General features: G+C 42.2%; 1 protein-coding gene across 2 annotated transcripts in view; it reads right to left on the reverse strand.

Moving 5' to 3' along the window:
• SH3PXD2A (SH3 and PX domains 2A) overlaps positions 1 to 22,589 on the reverse strand; it is a gene marked incomplete at its 5' end in the record, with an annotated part of 251,842 nt that overhangs the window by 21,667 nt on the left and 207,586 nt on the right. For both annotated transcript variants that reach the window (XM_084265565.1, XM_084265564.1), the window contains 2 exons: positions 792 to 875; positions 5,386 to 5,499. In XM_084265565.1, the coding sequence (XP_084121691.1) occupies positions 792 to 875; positions 5,386 to 5,499 (198 nt within the window). The remainder of the gene's footprint in view (positions 1 to 791; positions 876 to 5,385; positions 5,500 to 22,589) is intronic.

Here is a 22,589-nt window from a genome sequence, read left to right on the forward strand (position 1 = left end):
CAACTTACACAGAGGTTCCAGTGGTGCCTCCCCCCCACCTCCTTCTTGCATCCAAAGTACAACAAATACCACATCTGCACAATCATGCAAAAAGGGGAGAAGAGGGTAGGAAGGGGCACTTTTACACTGTGAAAGATGATTCACATGCACTGGAGAAATGCTTGGTTTGGAAGATTCCTAACACTTCAGAACACATTTGTTCCCCCCAGCTCCACAGGCTCCCTGTCAGAACAGCAAAACTAAAAATAACCACCATACATGCTGCTAGTGATGGCATTTTAAACATTTAGGACTGACACCAAAAGCTCCCAAAAGTTCTGAAGTCTGTCTTTAGTACCAAGCACTGCTTGCAAGGCAGCGAGGGGTCTGAAACTGGACTGATTCTCATCTTTCCACACCAAGTGCTTTTCCAGTGCGCACATCTCTCACCGTGGCTTTTTGGCATTCTTCTCATTTTAATAGCCCTGAAAGTATCACTTGTCCTTACTGAGGTAGGAAAGATCGAGTATGAATATGCCTAAAGTTAAAACACAACAGATGTGAGCTTCCCCCAGCAGCACAAGGAGTCAGACTGCAGAGTTACCCCTGGTTATTGGCCTCCAGCTCCTGGGGTGCCTAACCCTGGCTTCAAGACACCCTCAAGTTATTACGTATGAAATCCACGTCTGAACTCATGAGCCTCTCTCTACCAGAGTGCCAAAGATGCAGACCCTGTCGCACAACAGCTGAAGCTGCAGTGTGGCTTTTGGTGCCCCCTTAGGGGTTGGTGCCATAGGAAGCTATTCATTCACCTCGACTCTGCTGCCTGTTGACTATCCCGCCCAGCGTCCATCGCCGGTCCAGGCGTCTCAGATGAGCCTTGCGTCGCTTAGAAACTAGTTTGGAACATGGATGGAAACAAAAAAAATATAAAAAAAGGAAAAAAACGATGGGAGAGTGAGGAATAAAAACAAAACATGGCATTTACAAGCACTGGTCTTACTAGCAGGAACGGATTAGGTGGGATGCAGAAATTTTGTTTTAGTTTATACAGTACAGTGGAACAAGTTAGCTTCTTGAGCCTGAGCAAGATGAACCATGTAGAGCTGTCACAAATTGCCACTGGCTTTCCTTAGTAACAAAAGAATCCCAAACCCAAATAAGACCCAAAAGCCATACACACACCCCCAAAGGAAGTTGCGTAACTGAAGACAACTTGTCCAAGGAGGCTGCAGTGGTAGGTCAGATCAACATCACTGCTGTTGCATTTGCTACTTACGCTGCATGATCTTTGGAGAAATCACTCTATTGCATAGAACATCAAACTCAACAGGGCTCAAACCCCATCTAAGCAAATTGTCACACTAGAAAAAAACCCATGAAGAAAAAGCAACTTCTCTTATGTGAGTTCACTTGTAGCAGCAGCACTCAGGAACAGAGCCCAAGTGAAGTGTCTGATATTTCCTTGCTTGCAACATGTGACTCACAATCACTGCCACAGCTAATTCTTATGATCTAAATGTCTAAACATACTGACTACAAATATAAGGAAAAACCTAAGCTTGCAATTATCGAGCAGGCTCAAGAAGCTAACAAGCTGGAATTGAGAATTAGTGACACTGAAACAAATTCTGCTTAAACTGTAAACAAAGACAAGACACCTATGGAAATGGCATTGAAAGAGCAGCTGTGCACAGAGGACACCACTTGTTTTCTGGATTGCAAACACAGAACTGTACTCAGTTCCTTCTGCTTGTGTGAATAACAGGAACCACTGGACCAGCACAGAGACACGAACACTTCTCTCTCCATTCAAGGGTTTCTACAACTAGTTTGGCAACTACTGCAAGGGTGCTTGGTGCTAGCAAAAAGCAATGCAAAATATTACACTTCAGCTATTTCTAGGGTGCAAATACAACTGTTTTGGTAGTGATGCTGGGAAGCTGTTCATAAATTATGATACCACATCATCAACAATCAGTTCTGCTCATGTGCCCTCATTTGGGGAATATATTCCTAAAAGAGCAGATACCATTTTCTTTTTGGAACTATGTTGTGTAGACAGTTGGGCACAGCAAAACTATTTGATTGTGGAATGATTAGCTGAACAAGTAAAAAAAAAAAAAAAAGTAATTTCTCAAAAAAATGGATTTTGGCTTTTTGCCCTTTCCATCTGTCAGGGTCTTAGACTAGATTTCTGCAACCAGCTCACTCTTCAATTTCTCCTTTGCTATAAGGCCTAAGCCTTTCCTAGTCACCTTAAGTGGAGGTGTGATGAGCAGTGTTGAACAGACAATACCTGATTTGTGATACTCTGTACTTCCCCTTTGATCCCACGCGAGTCAAAAAATGAACCACAAATAGAGGAGCTGGATTTCAAGCTCATAGCACACTCTTGTTTTGGCTGATGGAAACAGTGATCCTCTTGGAAGCCCATGAAGGCACAGATGATGAGCTGTCTTCACTCTTTTCTAGTAGTGTTTTTCTTATTAATTGGTTTGACCTGGTGACTTTCTCCAAATCAACAGGATGTTAGACTGTCAGTTACATACATGCTACAAAAGAGGCAACATGGGACACCACACTACACATACAGATTATAGCAGAGAGAGAAGCTAAAGTTAAAGATCACAGTAAGGCTGCCTGCATTAGGAGGCTTCTATACAAAAGGGAGGAAATGAAAGATGTTGAACTCAAAGGCTTTGCAGGAGGTAAGGGTGTGGAAGGGGTAGGAATTTGCTTCAGGTGTCAACACAGAGAAGTCACCCATAGCTCCTTGCTTGTACCAGAATTTGGAATGATTCAGCCATCCAGGAGCACCCTTTGAACACTGAGTCACACAGATTCACCACATCACATCCTCCTCTCAATACATGACTGTGCCCAGTGACAGACGTTTTATACCACAATGATGCTTTTGTAAGAGTCAGATTTTTATCTCCTCAACAATACTGAATGGGGCCATTTGATCTCAGACTTGAATTTGGTTGGCCATGCCACAGTTATTCACCATAGAGGTTATTTATCAGTAAGTGTCTAAACCTTTACAGAGACCTTTTTAAGATGTTTACTTTAACGGCTCCTGTGGCTGCAAATGTTTCTTTCTGAATGTTTTCCAAGCCTTGTAAGATGGTGTTGATCTAAACACAGGACCAGGTAGCAGTCAACTGTCTACCCTCATCCTGACAAAAGATATTGTGCAGGCTCAGACGCAGGGATGAAACATTTTTGTCTTTCTTAGGCAACAGACTCTTTAAACAGAGACACACAGAAATGAGTATACTCTCCCAGTATGCAGAGGCAGCATTATTACCAAGTTACATTCAGCACCTCCTTATCTTATGCCTGCCAGAGTAGACCTCTGGGTCTGCCTGGCTTGTGGACTTGTTCCAGGCCTGCTGCCAACACTTGGAGAGGGCCAAGAGGCTGATATAGAAAGCTCCTTACATTAGTGCTTCCACCCTTTCAAAGTAGGCAGAGCACAGATCACTCAGTTACAGGAAGTCAGTATCTCCAGGAGTCACTCTGAAACTTGTGTGAACTATAAATCCAGGGGCTAGGCCACTTACTCCACTTAAAGTGCTTTCCTCAGTTATACTGGAGCACCTTTCTTGTGCCTGCTGAGAGAGTTGGTAAGTTTTCTGTGTAAGTATGTTCACTTTCATACGGTTTTCTTTAAGAAAGTGAATCTGAGCTGTTCTTTCCTCTCTCACAGAATAACCATTAGAAAAATAGCCCAAGTAAAGAAGTGGAGCGGGTTGGGGGATAATGGAGGGGGTAGGGGGTGGAACACAAAGAACAAAAGAAGTCTCAGCTTATGTGGTTAACAACATAAAACAAAGTTATTGAAAAGCAAGCAAAGCTGGGGCACATCATCTCAGCTGCAGAGGTAATGCAATTAGATTTGTCACTGGGATGGAACTGAACCATCTCAAGTGTCAGCATATCTGGATTTGGAGTAAAGCAAGGAGTACAACTGCTGACCACAGCTCAGGAGAGCAGTAAAACAGATTAAAGGGAACCAAGAGGAAAAAGATAAGGAACATTTGATGGATTTTCCATTACCCAGAAAAGACTGCTGTGTGGCAACAGTCCTGTACACAGTACACTCCAGAGGGCAACATGAAAGGCAGAGGAGAGCTTGACGTGAAAGCAGTTGTTAAGCATGCCCCGTATTTAAGAATCAGGAAAAGGAAGGGAGCTACAGACCAACAGACAAAGCATTAGTCAACTCTCAGAAAAGAGCAGTATGATTTTGTTCTTTACTAACAGGGAAACATTAATAACTGCTTCTGCATCTGCTAATATGTTGCATCATACCAGACTGGTTCCCGGCCTACCAGTCTACAGCCAGTCTGTCTCTAAACCCTAAGTGACCCAGGATATGGGTAGCTTTGAGCAGGGAAAAATGCGTTACAGAGCCAAAGATTTCAATAAGCCACAGATGTCACCCTTGGGGCCCAGCACAAAGTTATGTTTTGCCTGTGTACTGTCTTAATGGGCAGATGGTCACCCCAACACATCTCTAAGCCTCCTGCCTGTGCTAAGGAAAGGTCAGCTGAGTTTCCACATACATTTTACATAAGTGGCATGCTAAATTTCTAGGTGCTCTTGACAAGAGATTCATTAGAATTGAGCAAATCATAATAAAAGTGTCCTTTGTACACAGTTGCTACATGAGAAGTCCATTAAGATGTGGTTAGTCTTTCATAACGGAACAGAGGAACATGTGAGGTTGTACTATTCCATTTCTGGAACCTGAATTAAGCATCTTTAGCCAAAAACCAGCACAGTTAAATATGTATACATGACAAACAGCATCTCGGTTTTAGCAGAATGAGACCACACCAAATCAAATTACCTTTCCACACAAATCATAAATGACAGAAAACAGCAGAGAAACTAGTTTCACAGATTAATTTAAAAAAAAATGTAATGAGAAGCAAATTGTAAAGAGAAGAGCTATTGGAGTTAAATCTTACTCCTTTTAATGGCCTGTGGCTATAGCATGCATATTCCTTCAATAAAAAGCTCTCACTTGTATACTTTCTGCAAGCTCTCTCCTTCCATGGACATGAGAGTCCAAGACTCCTGTCCGACCATACCTCTTGGACTTGTATGTTAAGTTGTTTATATGCCTTTTAAGGGTATTAAAAAGTTCAAAAGCTGAGATTATGTTCATTTTGTCACACTGCAGCCCAAGCTAGTCACAAAGGGACTACAAGCAATTGTTGTAGGTTTTCTTCTACAACAATTTGTTTACTAAGAAGAGGTGGTGAAAAGGCTACTGCATTGCATTCACAGCCACAAGTGGCAGCAAGAGTTTTCAGAGATTTCCTATAAGGAGAAAAAAAAGCACAAAGCAAGTAAATACATTTTCACCTGATAACAAAAAGCTTTCCATACCTTCCCCAAGTTTGGATGTGTTGATGTCAGAGTCATCTCTGGTTCCATTTTGGGATTCCAGGTATGTAGCAGGGACCCAGCCCTGCTCCTCTGCTGTGCTCACAAACCACCAACCTTCAAAAAGAAGTAAAAGAAGTTGTTAAGATGAACCAGAACATCAAAATACCACTGAGAAGGTGGCACAGTTTGGTGCAAGTCCGATTTATTCTGTAGCCTCCTAGATGGAGAGAGTGTTCAGTCTTATACCATTTCTATCAGATACTCTCAGTGTGGTAAAAAAACCTCTGCAGGCAGGTATTACATAAAAAAGTGTTTATTTCAGTTTATTTAAAAAAACTTGAAGTCTATTCATGACAACTGTGATTTTGAGATCTCAAATTCAGACTCTCAAGTCTTGCAATACGTACATCTACAGTATCAAAAGACTTTGTATGTGTATGTGCATATATGTGCTCACAAACACATGTAAAATATCACAGATGTTGCCCTAATCCTAATATGAGGCATCCCAGAAGGCAAAGGATGGAAATAGGAAAGGTTTTAATAGGAAGACACAGATTTCAGAATGTGATAAAGTAATAAGTGCTTCTATAGCGCTTTTCATCCCAGCCAGAGTTTAACAAACATGACTCAAATTCAATGCCCTGGGAATCTGGAAGGACTGCACAGCACAGAAACAAGAGAGAAAAAGCTGACTGAAATGTAACATTAGGTCATAAAGTACCAATTATTTGCTTTCCCACCTTAATATCCAAGTTTCTACCACTGTCTACTAAAACTTGTATTCACCAGCTAGATGGATCTAACCTTTAGGTCACATCCATGGATGGATGAATAAAACTGCAGATGAGCCATCTTTTGGTTAGATGCAGCCCAGTCATAACTCTCCTTTCCTCTTTTCCTGCTTGGCTATATTAATTTATTAAATCCTCCTCTGGTTCTGATGTAGGCTCACCAAGAGCTTGCTGCTCTCAGATATTAGCATAACTAGATTCTGCTCTTTTTCAGGTAAAGTCAGGGTTAAGATACAGGACAATAAAACCCCAAGTAGGTAAATGATTTCTGTTTTCTACAATCTCACAGTCCCCCCGCTCCTCCCAAAATGCAAGTTGCTTTGTCAGGACAATGCAAACTGTTGTTCAACACCAGTCTTTCTGCCTCCCCAAAGGGATTTGGGAAAATGGCTATTTCTGTACATGCACCTCAAAAGAATTTATAGACTTTAATGGTTGTCATAAACCAAACAAATTTCACAGCCCTGGGCCTGGCAGGGGGATGGGAGGCTTCTGTCACCATGAAACCTTCTTTAAAGAATAAAAAAAAAAAAAAAAAAAAAAAAAGCCTCCTGAAACAATGCTCAAGTGTTCATGGTAAAAGTCACCAGAATTCATTCCAAATCCTGTCACGGAAGATTTTACCAGAAGACAGTAGTTACAAACCCTCATTTTCTTCCCTGGGGCCTGTGGCTAAGAGACAACGTGCCCCAAGCAAGAAACCCCTCACTTGCCACCACACAGCTGCTAGGTAGCTCTCTATTTACTCTCAAAACTCAGACATTGCTTTCCATTTTCTGACCCAGCAGAGGTTTGGAAACTTTGCTTCACAAGGCTCATGGTTGGAAAGTTTAAATTTAGTTATCCCTCCTCAGCAGGAGGTGGATTCTCCTGCCATGAAGCCTACAGCAGTGAACCCACAGGATCTGCCAGACTGTTTCAAAAAACACATCTTCATGGTTGTTCCTTATTTTACTAGTAATGCATCAACGTGGGTAGCAAACACAGCTTAGCCTACACTTATTAAGCACAAAATGTTAGGAGCTGGTGTTCAGCTCATATCAATTAGACTGGAACAGTTTATGTAAACTCTTCCTCAGAAAGAAATTAAACACAATTGCACAAAAAGGACTCATCTACACTTAAAAACATGTGCTTGGGCCAAATTTGAACCATAGTGAAACCGTCTTTGGAGGGCTGGATCACACAGCTTTGACACCAACCCAGCACTAGCCCATTTCGCAATACAACTCCTCTGGTTTGGCTCTCTGAGCTGCATTGTGGCCTTAAGCTGAGTTTAAGCTTAGTGTAGCTGAGCCTCCAACCATCCAAACAGGGCTTCCTGCTAAAAGGCAATCCCTCACCCACATGCCTCCCTAATGCTGTTCCCTGCTCCAGAAAGGCCTTGGCAGGGAAGCATCACATCTCCACTCCATTTGTGAATGGTCTCCCATGTATCAGCTGGAGGTCAAGTTACATTTGAGCTAGGTTACAGTTAAATAACTCAACCAAATCTATTGCAACGTGCAGACTGAGCATGTAACAATCTAAGTTAGGTTTTAAGCTGCTTTGATTCTTCCAGCCATCAGTAAGATTATAGAGCTCATTAAAGTTATAATTTCTTTCTAAAGACATCCTTTAAACTCTGTGCAAGGGTCAAGCATAAACGAGAAACCTCTGCAACTACTGAGAAATCAGTAGCATCTGTCCACGTTCAGAGAAAAACAGCCCTCACTCTGAAATTCTCTTCTCCCACTTCTAGCTTCCTTCTCAGAAGGACGAAAAAGACTTTAATGCAGCTCTTTGGAATAGCATGTCCCCAGGAAAAAAAGAAATAAGAAAAAAGTATGCTTTACTTAAACAGCCTGAACAACTGAGAAGCCTGAGGAGCTTCCAGCAGCACCCCCCAGCAGCAGAGCACACTCGCTAGCAAGACGTGCGAGGTCTCAGTGGCGAAGCAGACATTGCATAGGCAGCTCACTCCTTACGAGACGAAAATCTGAGTTATGATGGCACATTTGAGCCATAACCCTACAGAAAGGAAATTACAGCATAGTGCAAGAATTGACAAACTCCTAGCAAAAAGCTGAAGCGCAGACAAGCTCCACAATGCAGCTTACGCGCGACAGCCACAGACAGCAGAACTTTGCCCAGCAGATCACACAGTACTTGCTCTGCACCATCCCCGCTTTAAAAGCGTTAGGGCAGATGCCATTTGGTTCCCCCCACGTTCATGGGATTCATGGTTTGCAGATGAATTAGCCAGATTTGCCTCTGCTTGCAGAAAGTCAGGGCTATAATGGTGCAGACTCTCTCTTGTCCCTTCCCCTGCCATCTTTCCCAGCTCAAAGCATCACAGAAACGTTGTTAGAAAACTTGCTTTTGAAACACAGAAAAAAAAAATAGAGCATTTATTTTGAGTTCTCCCTCTATGCTGGAGTTGACTTCAACTTCACAATTCATTATTAAAACCATTTCTGCAGCAACATCTGCAGGGAATTATGTAAAGTTATCTCTCTGCACTGCCAAGCCAGTCCGAGGTTCACTCTTGCACTCACACCATCTGTAAAAATTAGGCAGTGCTTTACAGCCTGAGTTAACCCTTACAGATGACCCTATCTCTCAGGCATCAAAATACAACTCTAAAGCTGATGTGGCATGGATGTCTAGACTGAGGCTCATCAGCCCTCATACCCGATGAGGGCTCAAAGGGAGTCTGAGCCTCACAGAAGACACAGGGAGTTGTAGTTACTGCACCCAGCTCAAGCTTTGCGGCACTAGTCTAAGTCCTACCTTAATTTTTAAGGTAGAATTGCCATTTTCTCCAAAGATGCCAAGATGAATCTATACTTGCAGAATCTATCTGGGCTCTGCTATATGTCAAACATTTTCAGCATGGAGCTAGAACACTTATGAAGAGATAAAAGGTTCCATGTCAAGATAATGATAGCAAAAGCAATTGGTCCCACCAGAGAATGAATAAGTGACAAAAACACTTCAATTCTAAAAATCATGTTTCTTGCTTTTAATTGTAGTCCCAGTTCTCTCCCCAAAAGGATTTTAAAAGTGAAAGAATCAAACAAATATAATCCACAATTTACTCCATGAGAAACTACTAGAATATAGTTAAACATCCATGCTTCAATATTGTCCCATTCTTCACATAAACTAGCTATTCCTGTTGAAGACTGCCTCATTATAAGATGCTACAAGTCACTTTCCAAAAATGAATAAATGCAGGATAATGCCAAACACTGGCTTCTAATTCTCCCCTCAGCCATTTATTACTTTACAGACTTGATTATCAATTTATGAGCTTAAGTAAAGTAAACGAGGAGGACAGCAACACTATAAAAGGGAATGGGAATGTCTCCTGCATGAGTAGACTATCCATTCTTCTAAACAAATACTTAAATAACACTCTACCTCTCAAGAGCCTTGGAAAAGTCCCACTCAAGCAGCAGTCTGATACATGACATGCGCTCTTTGGGCTTCAGAGAGTTGCTCCCCTTTAAGTTCTGCCTTGGAACTATGTCTTGAGGGATTTTTTTGACCCAACAGTTTATGTTGTCCTACAAAGCAGTACTAGATGCAATCAGGTCACTTCCAGACCTGGCACAGGGATCTTTTTGTACCAGCAGCTAATTACTTTCCTTCTGAGATGTGATCTGCTTCATTAAAGAGACCACACAAATACTTGCAAAATGTGCAAATGAAGGTGCTTGCTTTTCCACCCCTCTAGAGCTCTTCCCAAATACACAGTCCATGTATATACACATAGGAAAGCCAGTCATAATTGCATCAGACAGATCTGCAAAGAATACACAGAAGCAGACATATAAATGCTCTAGAAGCAGCATTTTGCAAGAAGAATTTTTACATTAACCATATTCTCACACCTACTTCTTAAAACTTCACTATGGTATCTGTGGGCTGCTAGACACTGTCACTGTGCATGCTGGCTCTGCTCTCTGTAAAAGGCTCTTTCAGTCCCACACACTTGGCAAAGGCACCGTCTCAAAAGCACCGAATTCATATGATGGCCACTATCTGATTTCTGAGCATTCTGCCCTTGCGATTCACAGGAGAGGCATCTTTCTTTCAAATATGGAGATCTAGGAAGAAATCTTTCTTGCACAGAGCTGACTATAGTTTAGGGTACAGAAGTCTACACATGAGTCACTGCACAGCAGACTAAGGCTGTCATCCCAGGGTGAATTATTAAAGTTGGTGAAATATTAAAGGCAGCTTTCATCTTTAAACACATAATGTTTCCCAGCCTGTGTGCACTGCAGATTTAACTGCAGCCACCATTTAACCACAAAGCAAAGTTTGCTTCATTTTAAAGATGGAAGCAAGGCTCAGACAATGGCATGCTCAAGACAGATAGATAAGCTTGTAGCAGACGTCCTACTTGAAGACAATTACGATCCACAACACAGGTTCACAGCCCTTAAATGTGCAATATCCAAAGGAGATCACAGAATTACAAGGTTGGAAAGAACCTTAAGATCGAGTCCAACTGTTCCTGTCCTATACTAAACCATATCCTTAAGTACCTCACCTACCCTTTTTTTAAACACATCCAGGGATGGTGACTCAACCACCTCCCTGGGCAGCCTGTTCCAGGTCCTGACAACTGTTTCAGTGAAAAATTTTTCCTAACTTCTAATCTGAACCTGAACATCTAATATGAACCTGAGATTGGGCCACACATTCAGCTTCCAGTTCAACCACGTGTCGTGATCCTTCCATCCAGTTCACATGGCATGGGGAGCCCCACTTCTCATACTAGCTTCATGTTGAAAAGCTTTGCAACTCCAAGAATCTGTGCCTGACTGCTCCAGTAGTCAAGAGTGAAGGTTATCTGGCTACTCTGATTGCACTCTAGTTACTGACTGCTGCTTCAGGAACTCAGAAATAAAACCCACCACCCCAAGTTACAGCTTAACTCCAAGAGGTTTTTTTAATTGGCTGATGAAATAGCCACAGCACTGTGACAGGGCAGAGTTGTTAGCTTCATGTGAGAGAGAGGAAAAGGATCACACCTGTCACTCTTTTCTTGGTAGCTCAGCATGGGAAATTGGAGCTTCTAACACCACCCACCCCCACACTCCCTAATGAGCTTCTCACCTCAAAGAAAATAATTAAGATTTTAAGTGTAATAAGCAAACATTTTGCTCCTGGTACCAGGTATGCCGCAGAATCTGACAGAAAATATGTTAGAAACCACACACTTGCTGTTGAGTAGCAGTCACACAGCCATAGGCTACATTCTGCCCAGCAAGTTACCCCCAACATTTGAAGGTGAATAGTAATTTTATTATTTAGTGAAGAAAGAACACCTTAAAGATGAAAGGAGGAGAGGCTGCCCACTCTTGTGCCTTACTCCAGAGTCCAACTAAAATTTACAGAAGTCCCTACAGAAATACAATAGGAATCTGAACCTAAAAGCATCACTTAGGAACCCTGACAACTGAAAGCACACATGGACTACCCGTGGAAACGCTTTTTGTTCCCTCCTTCATCTGAAAGCCAAGTTGAGTTCTCAGGGTACAGACTGGAGGTTTTTGCTTAATTTGGTGATGGAAGCAACAATTGAGAAGAGGGCTTCCTGAGGTGAAGGAGATGAGGGGGAGCAGGAGGTGGGGACTTCTGGAAGGCTGGACTCTGTTCAGACCATTTGTCGGCTGTTAACAGAACAGCACTTTGCCATATAGAGCTAAAACTTCAAACAAAAGGCCAAGAGCTGAGACCACAGTTTGCTGTTCTCCACCAATATTTGACAGTAGCTGCAAATGCTTAGGACTCAGCAGCAGCACAGAAAATTACATTCCTTGCACTGCTTTAGGTGTTAACTGAGTTCAAGGAAAATAGAAGTGAATCCCAGACTTTGGCTGCTGTAACAGATAAGAGAGAGAATAGTCCTTTCCTGCAATGACTGGCTTTTGAAGTAATTAATTGTTTCAAGTCTATATAGCTATGGATTTTCATCCTAATCCTTCCAGTCTACCTTCTTCCTCCACCTCTACTACTAATCTTGTGGCAGTAGTAGATGGAGCCTTCTCAGCTGAGCTGTTAGCATATCCCTTTGCTGGTGTACTCCAGTTCCTATGGTTGCAGAGCTAGCTGGCACAGAGGGCTGACTACATGTGAATAAATATCCTGGTTACTGCTGCCACACAGGTTTTTCCTGGACCAAAAGCAGCTCACTAGGTGTGTACATAAGTGCTCAATATAGAGTCCCAAAGTGCGTCTCAGATTCTGGCTTACACATCTTGCTTGCTTGGATTGGTTTCACATCACATTATATGCATAAACACACACATATATATGTGGAAATTCATACCCTGACCTCTGCATTCAAATATATATTACCCTAGTCTTCTATTGGGATTGGAACCATGTTTCCTTGTACTTCTGGAAAAAGTAGAAGTGTTCAGAACATGGGAAAAGTTCATGGGAAAAGAGAAAACTGGATAATATACAACTCAGCTCTAATACTTTATAGGTTACATCACTAGTAGAGACGATGGATATTCTGAGTATTAGACAACTAGGAAATACCACATTACTGTATTTGTTCAGATCTTATAAGATAGTAGGTGACAAGGGTTTCAGAGGTGCACATTTGGGAAAACACATATTTATCTCTTATTACAGTTGTGACTTCTTGTACATATGTGTGTGTTGGGAGTTAAGTAAAGCACACAGTTTATCTTTGGGTTCTGATAATACAAACTGATAGTCATGAACTCCAAGTGCTGTATCTGCAGCTATTTGCTGTGGCTGAATTGTTACCCAGGGGCTTCCCCTCCCTATTTAAAAAAAACAAGAAAAGGGACTCAGATTTGTGTATTGACACAGCTGGAATGAAGGAATCTGCCAAACATGTTTTTCAAGAATTGGCACATATATCCACAAAACCATCATATAATCCAGAACAAATTACACAAGTTGTGTCCTTCAAGCAACGGAGTAAAAGCAGTACCTATTACATTAACAGCTATGGAAAAGTCTTGGACATTGCCTGTCCCATCACACTTCCCATCAACAGCTTCCCCAAGCACCCTGGGCTTCCCAAGACAGCAGCAGAGGACACCACCACTTGCTAAGCCTGTCCATGGCCAGCTCCAAAACACACAGAGCTAACATGCCAAAGGTGTTGGCCAGCATCCCCAGACCACTGAAATTATGGGATCCACAAAGCAATGAAGTCAGCCAGTTCAATGGGCCAGTCAGCACCCAAGAAGTTGCAAAAAGGTTTGTCAAAGCTCAAACATCCTAATGCCTTCTAAAAATAAGTTTAAAGTAATCTTTCCCTTCATGCTTTACTTTATTTCAAGAACACCTAATGGTGAAGCTGTCTGTGCAATGTGACCTGCATTCCACATTGCCCAACATGTTTGCAGTTCAGTCTTTGTTCAGCACAGGAAGAAAAGAAACTAAGAGAGGGAGTGCTTTACTCAGAGGAAACCTCATCAATCACAACAAGGAACAAAGCTATCTTTGGGCGGGCATGCTATACTGTGCAAGCAGCCTGGCTGCATCTGCTAGCCTGTGAATGCCAAGTACTGATCAGTAATGGTGTTAAGATAAGGTCCATCCATAGCCCAGTAGCTTTCAAGAGGTTACTGACTTGTACTTGCATATTGGTCATCTGATCCTGACATCCAACCCACAGTGCCAACTTGGGTATTACAGAAAATACCTGTTTCCTGATCACAAATTTTCCTTTTTTCATCCGATCTACTTGGAAACAGGATTTCCTTTCTGACCTCAAGTTCTGGTCACACTACATACCAATTTATTTCACACCTTTTCTTACAGTCTTGTTCTATTCCTCTTGGAAAGTGATAGATTTATATGCACCCTTCAAAGAAAAAGTCTGCCTGATTTTCAGTAACCACAAGGCAAGGTAAGATTGCTAAGGAGTGCTCAGATTAAAGAGCCACTATATAAAGCTGTGCATTAAGTGTCTGTGGGCAACAAGTAGTACTGGACAGTATCTTAGCATCTTCCCTTCTTCCTTCCCTTTCCTTGAAGTTTTCTCTACTTGAGTAGGTTCCAGAAATTGACCATGAGATACTGACTACTGCTAATGTCTTTCACTACAGCTTCCCTGATCATGTAAGTTCATGGGTTGCTTCCCTTCCTCCATGATCAATTACATCCCACAGTATTTCATCTACTTCTGAGAAGACTTCTGTCCTTAATCTATTACTGTTTCTACTGTTAGGAAGATGTAGCTCAGGTAGGAAAGTTAAGGAACAAATCCATCTCCCTCTACCCTTAAAGCCTGTCCCTCCAGACCTCCTCTCCAGCAGCCAATCATTTAAAGGTTGAAACCTATAGATCCAAGGTTTTAACCAACCTGCCCAAATGATACTGCAGCACCATGTTTAAATAAACAAGAAATTGAAAAGAGCTCCCAGCCACAAGTGGGTTTGCTGGGGTGAGGGTAGAAGAGGACTGCAGCACACAGCAGCAAACATACAGAAATCAGGTGGACAAACCCAGCCCGTGGCCAGCAAAGAAAGCCCACTGCCTTCAGAAATGCCATGCCAGCACAGCCAGCTCCTGCAGAAGACTTTTGCAGAGCCACGAACAGCTGATTACAGCAAAGCCACGCACACAGGTGGCTTTCCACCCCACAGGGCAAGGGGCTCTCAGCCCCAGGAGCCAACGGCAACTCTCCATTAGTCACTACCAGTTGTGGGGTTGTGTTTTCTGTGGTCAGCCAACAGGGTGCAACAGTCAAGCTCACAAGTAATTTCCTTTACGTTCACAGGACTTAATCCTAAAGCAAACACATTTTGTGTCCAAGCTTTCTTTAGAAAAACATGAATAAGCTTTCAAATGGGCCTCACAGTAATCTTGTCCAAAGATTACAAATTACTTCCCAGTGGTTTAAAAAAGTTACAGACCCCCAGCCCCAGCTGATAGGAAACAGCCTTCATGGACAGCAGCGAATAGCCAATATTTACTTCCTGCACAGATTGACAAAAGTCCCTTTTGTTTTAATTTCTTACTCTGAAGTCTGTAGAAAATGTGTCAGTTGCTTACTGGGAAATCCTCAAGACCATACAGAATTGGGAAAAAGAGACCATATACTAGGAATGATCCTAGCAGAGCAGCAAACAGCACTCCTGGATCAAAATTGTAAAGGAACTCGCTATTTCAGTTGAAAATACATCTACCACCTCTGAGGCAGGCTTCAGTTATCTCAGGACAGAACAGAACAACACTGGACAAGAGCTTGAAGCGAGGAACAAAGGCTGTACTATAGCCACCAGAAATAGCAGACAAAGCAACCAATAATACTAGTTCAGTCTGAAGCACAGCTGAATCACCAGATTAAACACACTGCCTTTTACAAACAGCTTCCGTGGGATCCCTCTGAACCCCAATACTCCTGCTAAAGGAACAGAGCAGAGACCCCTTGGTTTGCTGGTGCCCAGCCCAGTGTGAACAGCAGCACTGCTCTGCAGCACTCACATAACCATCTCACAAACTGACATTTCCATATCCTGGCTGTTCCTTGAAGCTCTGCTGTCCAAATACAGCTTCTCTCCAGTTCTATTTATTAGCCAGATCTGGCAAGATCATAGCCCAGATGCTACATTATCACGAATACTGGTGTAAGCCAAACCCAACACTCTGCTTTTCCCTCTGACACTGCTTCATTGCTTTTGTCCTGAGCTCTGTTCAAGCCGTGTTTCTGCAGTGACCCCAGAAGCTGAGCCTCAAAGAGCTGCCTGCACAAGGCTACAGGAAATGACAGCTTCGGAAATGAGTACCAGGGTGATGAATAGCAGGCTACAAGAGCAGCCCGTGTGTTAGCGGGCTGCCAATTAGTGGGCTATGTCGTACTGAACAAGGACATACATGGGCAAGTAGTATCACTAGCACTCCCCAGATGAGATTACAAACCCAATTCAGTATTTTCTGAAGGGCTTTTCGAGGCTTTATAAACTTAGACATGTTACTGTATTTTGTTCAGCAGGAAGCTGAACTGCCCCCATTTTGAGCAGATTATGGAAAAGTGAAAGAAGGAGGAAAATGGGGAAAGAGATCTGCCTTTATCCATCATGAAGACCTAGACAATGAGAACACCTTGTGTAGGTAGAAGCAGGACAGGATATTCACCTTTAGGTAGGAGATAACTGTGCTCACCTACACAGACTTCAAAAAAAAAAAGAGCAGGAATTACTGGGGTATCTGGTTCCATCAGGTCTAACAAAACAGTCTATCAGCAGCATGAGAAGAGAAGGTAAATACAGGAAAGCTACCAAGGCAAAACCTCCTGGTATGATGCCCATTTTCCCCTCTCAGTTAAAAAAGCACTTGTCTTATGATGCAGAAAACACTCTGCATACACCCAGGTAACTAAGCATTTGTTTCTATTCATTCTGGCTCAACCTGTGGATAAGCAGGCTACACACTTTGCTCAAGTATCTTTGCAGGGTTCTTGCTACATGGTAAAAAGCATGCAGTTTCCCTACAGCCTGCTTGGTTGTCTAACCAGGGATGTTGACTTTAGAGACTGGTATTTACCTTTTAGTGCTCCTTACAGACTGGAAAGGCAGACTAGATTCAGAGCAAAGAAGGGCTCTGCCGTTAGAGACTAGAAACACCCCACTGAGCTAGTCTTGCACTATGGGAACATCAATAGCAACATTGCTATTAACACCTTCACAGAGAGGCTGGGCTGCCAGCAGACTCAGTTGCTGGTCTGTCTCCAGGAAGGCATCATTAAACGTACAGCAAGTCAAACTCCCAATATTTAAACATTTTCATTTTCTGACTCTCCTTTCAAGCTTAATTAAACAAAGCCAGATCAGGTACTAAGCATAGATTTGCTGGCAATAATCAGTAAGGCTGATCTTCTGATGCTAAATAAAGGTTAACAAGGCAAATTAATGATGTGAGAGACAGAAGAGCTGTCAATCTCCATGCACTTCAGAGCTGAGACAAGACAAATGTATCATTGTGAGGCTTATTCCCTTCCATTAGGAATATATCAACCACGAAACAAGGGCAGGAGTAATGCTCTCCTTGAGTGAAAAGCTGAGATTTGCAGACCCTCCATTACACACACTCATTATACAACCCAGCACCATTTAAAATAAGCAGCACAGTAAGGGATTACCTAAACCTGTTAGGCAGATGATAGAGAGACACAGTGTTTATCTTTTACAACAGGGAGTCACTTAAGCTTACCTTATGGGTGCATGCAAGATTAAACCCCTCCCTCTCCCCAGCACAAGACCCAAAAACGACAGGCTGGACTGCCTAAAACTACGTACAGCCAGGCTCTGCTACATTTTCCATACATCTCCTCCTCTCTTTGCAGAGGCAACTGCTATTCCCAATCACTCCAATGCCAACATCCCCAGAAACCTCAAGTTCAGGCATTTTGCAACCTCGTGCTTTTCAGGATCTCATTCTTGGCAGATTGACAGCCTCCCCCCACCTTTTTCTTTACATTCCCCCAAGAAGTACCAATTTCCCCATCTTATTTTGGGAAAGGCCAGTGGTTTTAGCAAAAGGCTGCATGTTTAATGCAAGCTGAGAAAGACAATAGTGTGGCTGCTGCGGAACTAGCCTAGCTTTAGGGAGTTTTCTGCAATAGAATTGAGAACCAGACCAGTTCTTTTTGTGGGAGGAGTTCTTCCCTCCCCAGTTTCCAAGTCTTAGTTACATTACTTCCCTTCCCCTCCCCCACCACCCAAATTTGAACAGTGTTTCCTTTGTCTATCCCTTATGTGGACTTCCATTCCCAGGAGACAAGGCATAAATGTCTAGCACAACAGGACCCCAATCTCAGCTGGGCTTTGGGCACTGCCATAAAAACAGAGATCACAGAAGTATGGCTCTTGCAATGTAAAACAGCCCAGATAGTAAATAAGGTTTTGGATAGGTCTCTTAGGTGCGATATTAATGATGATCTTGGAATGCTATGGCTTAACAAAAGCTTATGTGGCCTGATATTTTTCCAAAGCATCCTATTTAGTGACTATGTGCACACATTTCTCAGGATAAGCTGGAGTTCAGTGCAATACTAATGTGAACTATATTGAAAAGTACACCTCCAGCAAGACCAACTGGACTACTAGCACATTTTAGGATGACTAATAAATTGAAGTTTTCTTGGCAAACTTCCCTCACAAGGGCTGTGGGCCAGGATTACAGGGTGGAAAGAGTCCAACCTGGGTAGAAAGTACATGGTCCTGTAGCTGCTAAATCCCTACTGGGGAAGAGGATTTCCCATTACATTTCAGAGAATTCTACCCCCCACATCCCTTGTTGCATGGATTCTTCAATACACACTACATTCTCAGACTCCAGCTCAGTAACACATCAGGCAATACAATCAGCAGAAGGCAACCAAGACCACACATTCTTTGGGAAGGTTGAACATCACTTCCAACTCCCTTCAAACTCATGCAGAGACCCTCAAAACCAGGCACAAGGGGAAACCACTTCCAAGGCACACCAGTCCCATAATAAATTTCTTGGTCAGGCTTCTGGCTAGTAACCAACACCTCTTGTGTGTTCAAAACTGCCCCCTGATGTTCCTCAACCCCTATGACAAAATACAGCACAGCTCTTTTGTGCTTGTGAGCCATTTATATGAAGATCATGCTCTCCTCACCAGACATATGTCACCAGTTACTTATGTAAATCTGCATAGGTACAAGGGTTCCCCACTCACAGCATGGGCTGGGAGCTCAAAAGTTTTCTTATTTTAGTAATGGCCATGCTATACTTGCAGTATTGCAGGGGAATTATTAGCTTGCATTAATTATGCAGTATTAACTTGTTAAATTTATTTCTTAATAAACAAGTATTTCCAGTCTGCCCTGCTAATGAACAAGTACATCCAGATGCCAAACAATAATTGGAATTGGCTTAATAAAATTTGGAAGTCAGCTTGGCATGGTGCTAAAATTAAGGGCTTAAATTCTTTGCCCTACAAAAGGTTAGATTTGTTGGGTCATCTGCAAGCATGTAGCATCTCAGCTCTAAGCTATGCCCCTACTTGCTAGTCTACCCTTGAACCTGAAGAAAAATGAAGATTCAAAGGAAATTTAACATCTGGTCTAGTCTCTCGCATCTTACAAGCCATAACTGCCACATCACCTAGGTCATCAACGCTCCATCTAGTAACCTTATCTACTCACTATAAACAGAAGGGCTTTTTTTCACAGCTGAAGTTACACTATGGAGACTATTGGAGAAACGCAGGAACTAGCCAGCAATATATAAGGAATTATCATACATATATGTAACCCACTTCCCAACATGCTTGGTGACAAAGGTAAAAAACCTCAACCTTCCAGTACTTGTCTAACTAGATTTTAATTTTGTTTTTCCAATTTTCCATGCTACTTCAGCTTCTATGTTTACCTTGGCAACACCTCTCAGAATTCACAGAAAACCTCAAGGATGATGCTGACAGTCTCAGCTATTTCTATCACTCTGTTACATCAGCAAGTGGAGTCAGAGGGACCAAGCCATAACCTTGAGCATCACAGCCGTTGAAGTTTCAGAGTATAGTTTCATCTAATGAAAATGTTTATAGTTTGAGCAAAATGCAAGTCAGTATTTTCATGTTGTACCTCCTAATGCTTGAGAATATCTAACCCTATGAGAAGATGTTATTTGCTTCTACTCTGATGCAACAAATGACATGTAATGGACAGGATCTCAAGAAGATCTCTCCCCCTTCCTACTGGAAGAAGCAATGAATCAGCCTTGCTCACATTTGTTTCATTTAAGTCCTGATCTCTAAAGAGAAGAAGATACTCATAAGAGTATCCTCAGTTTGATATCACATTTGAAACATTTGCTGATGTGATGTACAGATGACAGCATGATCATAACCTGCATTCAGGAGCTCCCTCTCTCCCCACTATTTCTCCCAGAAACTACACACACATTTTTTTTCTGGTATCAATTTTCCAAAGAAAATAGGATGGTCAAAGCTTTTAACCAGTTGACTTCTCTTTTTTTTTACCACTTTGGCCTCTCTCTTGCCAGCGCAGTCCCCTACAACACAGGAGTCAGAGGAGGCTAAATCTATCTCCAAGCAGAGGAGAGACTGCCTCTCCATTTCTGGCCTGTCTTCTGCCCAGTGGCAGCTCAGGTGCTTTCAGTCCTGCTTTCTCACCATGCAAGAGAATGGAGTTATTACCCTCTCATGCCATTTCCACTTCTAGCTTTACAATTGCAAAAAGGTTCACACTACAGTTTATGTATAAAAAGCTGGAAAAATTTTTTTGACCTCAGTTACCTGAATAAGTTGTAGTCTCCTGCTCAGTAAAGGTATTTAGCAGGAACAGTGAAATGCCCTCAAACTACATCTTCTAGTCTAGTAGGCTTAAGCACTGTGAAGAGCAGAGCCAAGGAGTGAGCAACATCTTTAATAAAGAAAAACCCCATCTGCAACGAGCCACTTGGTCCCTCTCCGAGGGCCGTGCCACCACCACAGTGTCATTAGGCCTTTCACTCATCACAGCTTTGGGCCATCACTTCCAGTCTCGCTGGCTTTTTCCTTCCAACTAGGTCTCAAGCCTTTGGATGAGTCTGTGTTTGTTTATTTGCAGCTTAGTTTTCAAATCCTGAGCCAGGGCCAGCAAAACAGAACAACTTTTCTTGATGAGGTCCTAGAAATTAGCTATGGAGGTTTCCATACAGCACAGTAAGGACACGGCCTCTTCTTCCTCTCCAAGCTAAAAAAGGGTGTGCAAGTGGCACAGGTATTGCATAGCAAGGAGTGGGAAAAAAGAGCAAAATGAAACCTTTATAACTGGGAAAGGAGTTACCCACTTCCAGCCCAAACATATAAATTCAAAATACAGCTTACCTAGCCAGTTGCAAAGGACTTTAGGACATTAGGAAATAATGACAGAAGTGAAGAATAAAGGATATTGACAGCTCTGCCTTGAAGCACTTCCAGCATACGTTAGAGTATACATCTCCTACCTGCACAATTAAGTGGCATTGAGTGAGTCTTAATACCACTTTGGTCTTCAGCTTCTGAGAAACATTGTTAGGGCAGACTACTTCAGTGATAGTTATTTACTTTTCAAACAGACATAAACAAGCAAAATGTGACCCGCACTGTTTCTGTACCTGTAGCTATACCATTTAAAATGCTATCAATAAAAAGTCCTACTTTGCCAGCAAGATGCTGGTCTTTAACCAAAGCTACAAGTCTCAGGAGTGAGAGATTTTGTTCAGATACAGCAAAAGACTTCTTATGACAGAGGTGAGGTATTGATTAAAAAAAGCAAGCTAAAAAACCCAATAAAAGCCACACCAAAAAGTGCCTGGTCAAACAAGCTATAAATTTGAAGAAAAAAACCCAAGCTTAACTTTAGTTTAGCTCCTCTGTGCTTGCAAATACTCTGTGACAATGATTCCCTGCTGCCAACACCCACTCTGGCTCTGAAAGAGGGGATGATGACATCCAAACCAAACATATGCATGGCTGGAGAGACTTGTGGCAGATTAGACAGTTCTTCTTTGTAGCGATACATGGAATACATCTGGGGCACCTCAGTTATATTAAGGGCACATTCCTTGGCTGAGCCAATGCTTGTTGAGCACTGCTGCAGGCCTCAGTGATACTCATGTCTGGAGCACTGGTACAGCTCTTCCAGTGGCTCCCCAAACTGGCAGATGGAGATCTCTGGGGTTGAGACTTGCGAAATACCTCTGAAGGGTTGATATTCTCACTCAGATTATCTAAATCCTAATATGGAAAACATGCCAAGAATATCCTAACTCTAAATCATAATGAAATGCTCAATAAGAGGCTGGATTCACTGAAAGCCAGCTGCAAGCAAATGCAGTCTTGGACGTCAATGTCACAAGCATCTTCAGTCTACTCATATCTACAACTACATGTCTAAGACAAGCTCTGACCTCAAAGCCCAAAGGTTCAACAATGTTGTGCATTTGGAATCAAACTCTGAGTTTGCAAACTCCAGAGACAGAGCTGCCAATAGCTCCATTTATCAAGGTTTTAGGTTTTTGTTTGTTGGAGGTTTTCTGTGGTTTTAAATTTCTTTTTTGAGTTTTTGTTTTTAAAGAAAACAGGAATATTATAAACTACTATTATATCTAAAGAGAAAAATTTAGAAAATAGGATATAGAGTTCTGTTATTATCCACTTCATCAAACATCAGCACTCTACACTACTTTAAAAGTGTCCCATCAAGAAAGTATGAAAATTTACACTGAATCAGAGGTCAAGGGCCAAAACCAAACCAAGTTTATACACCACGGCTTTTTCATGGATTTAGCAGTAAAACTTTCAACTGTACAACATGAATGTCCAGTTTAACATCAGTAAGCACTAGTCACATCACTGCCTATGTTAATCAGAGATTATTTGATAGGGCACCAGAAGACTGAGAA

The sequence above is a fragment of the Gallinula chloropus genome (assembly GCF_964237585.1).
Source record: "Gallinula chloropus genome assembly, chromosome: 5".
Classification (NCBI taxonomy): domain Eukaryota; kingdom Metazoa; phylum Chordata; class Aves; order Gruiformes; family Rallidae; genus Gallinula; species Gallinula chloropus.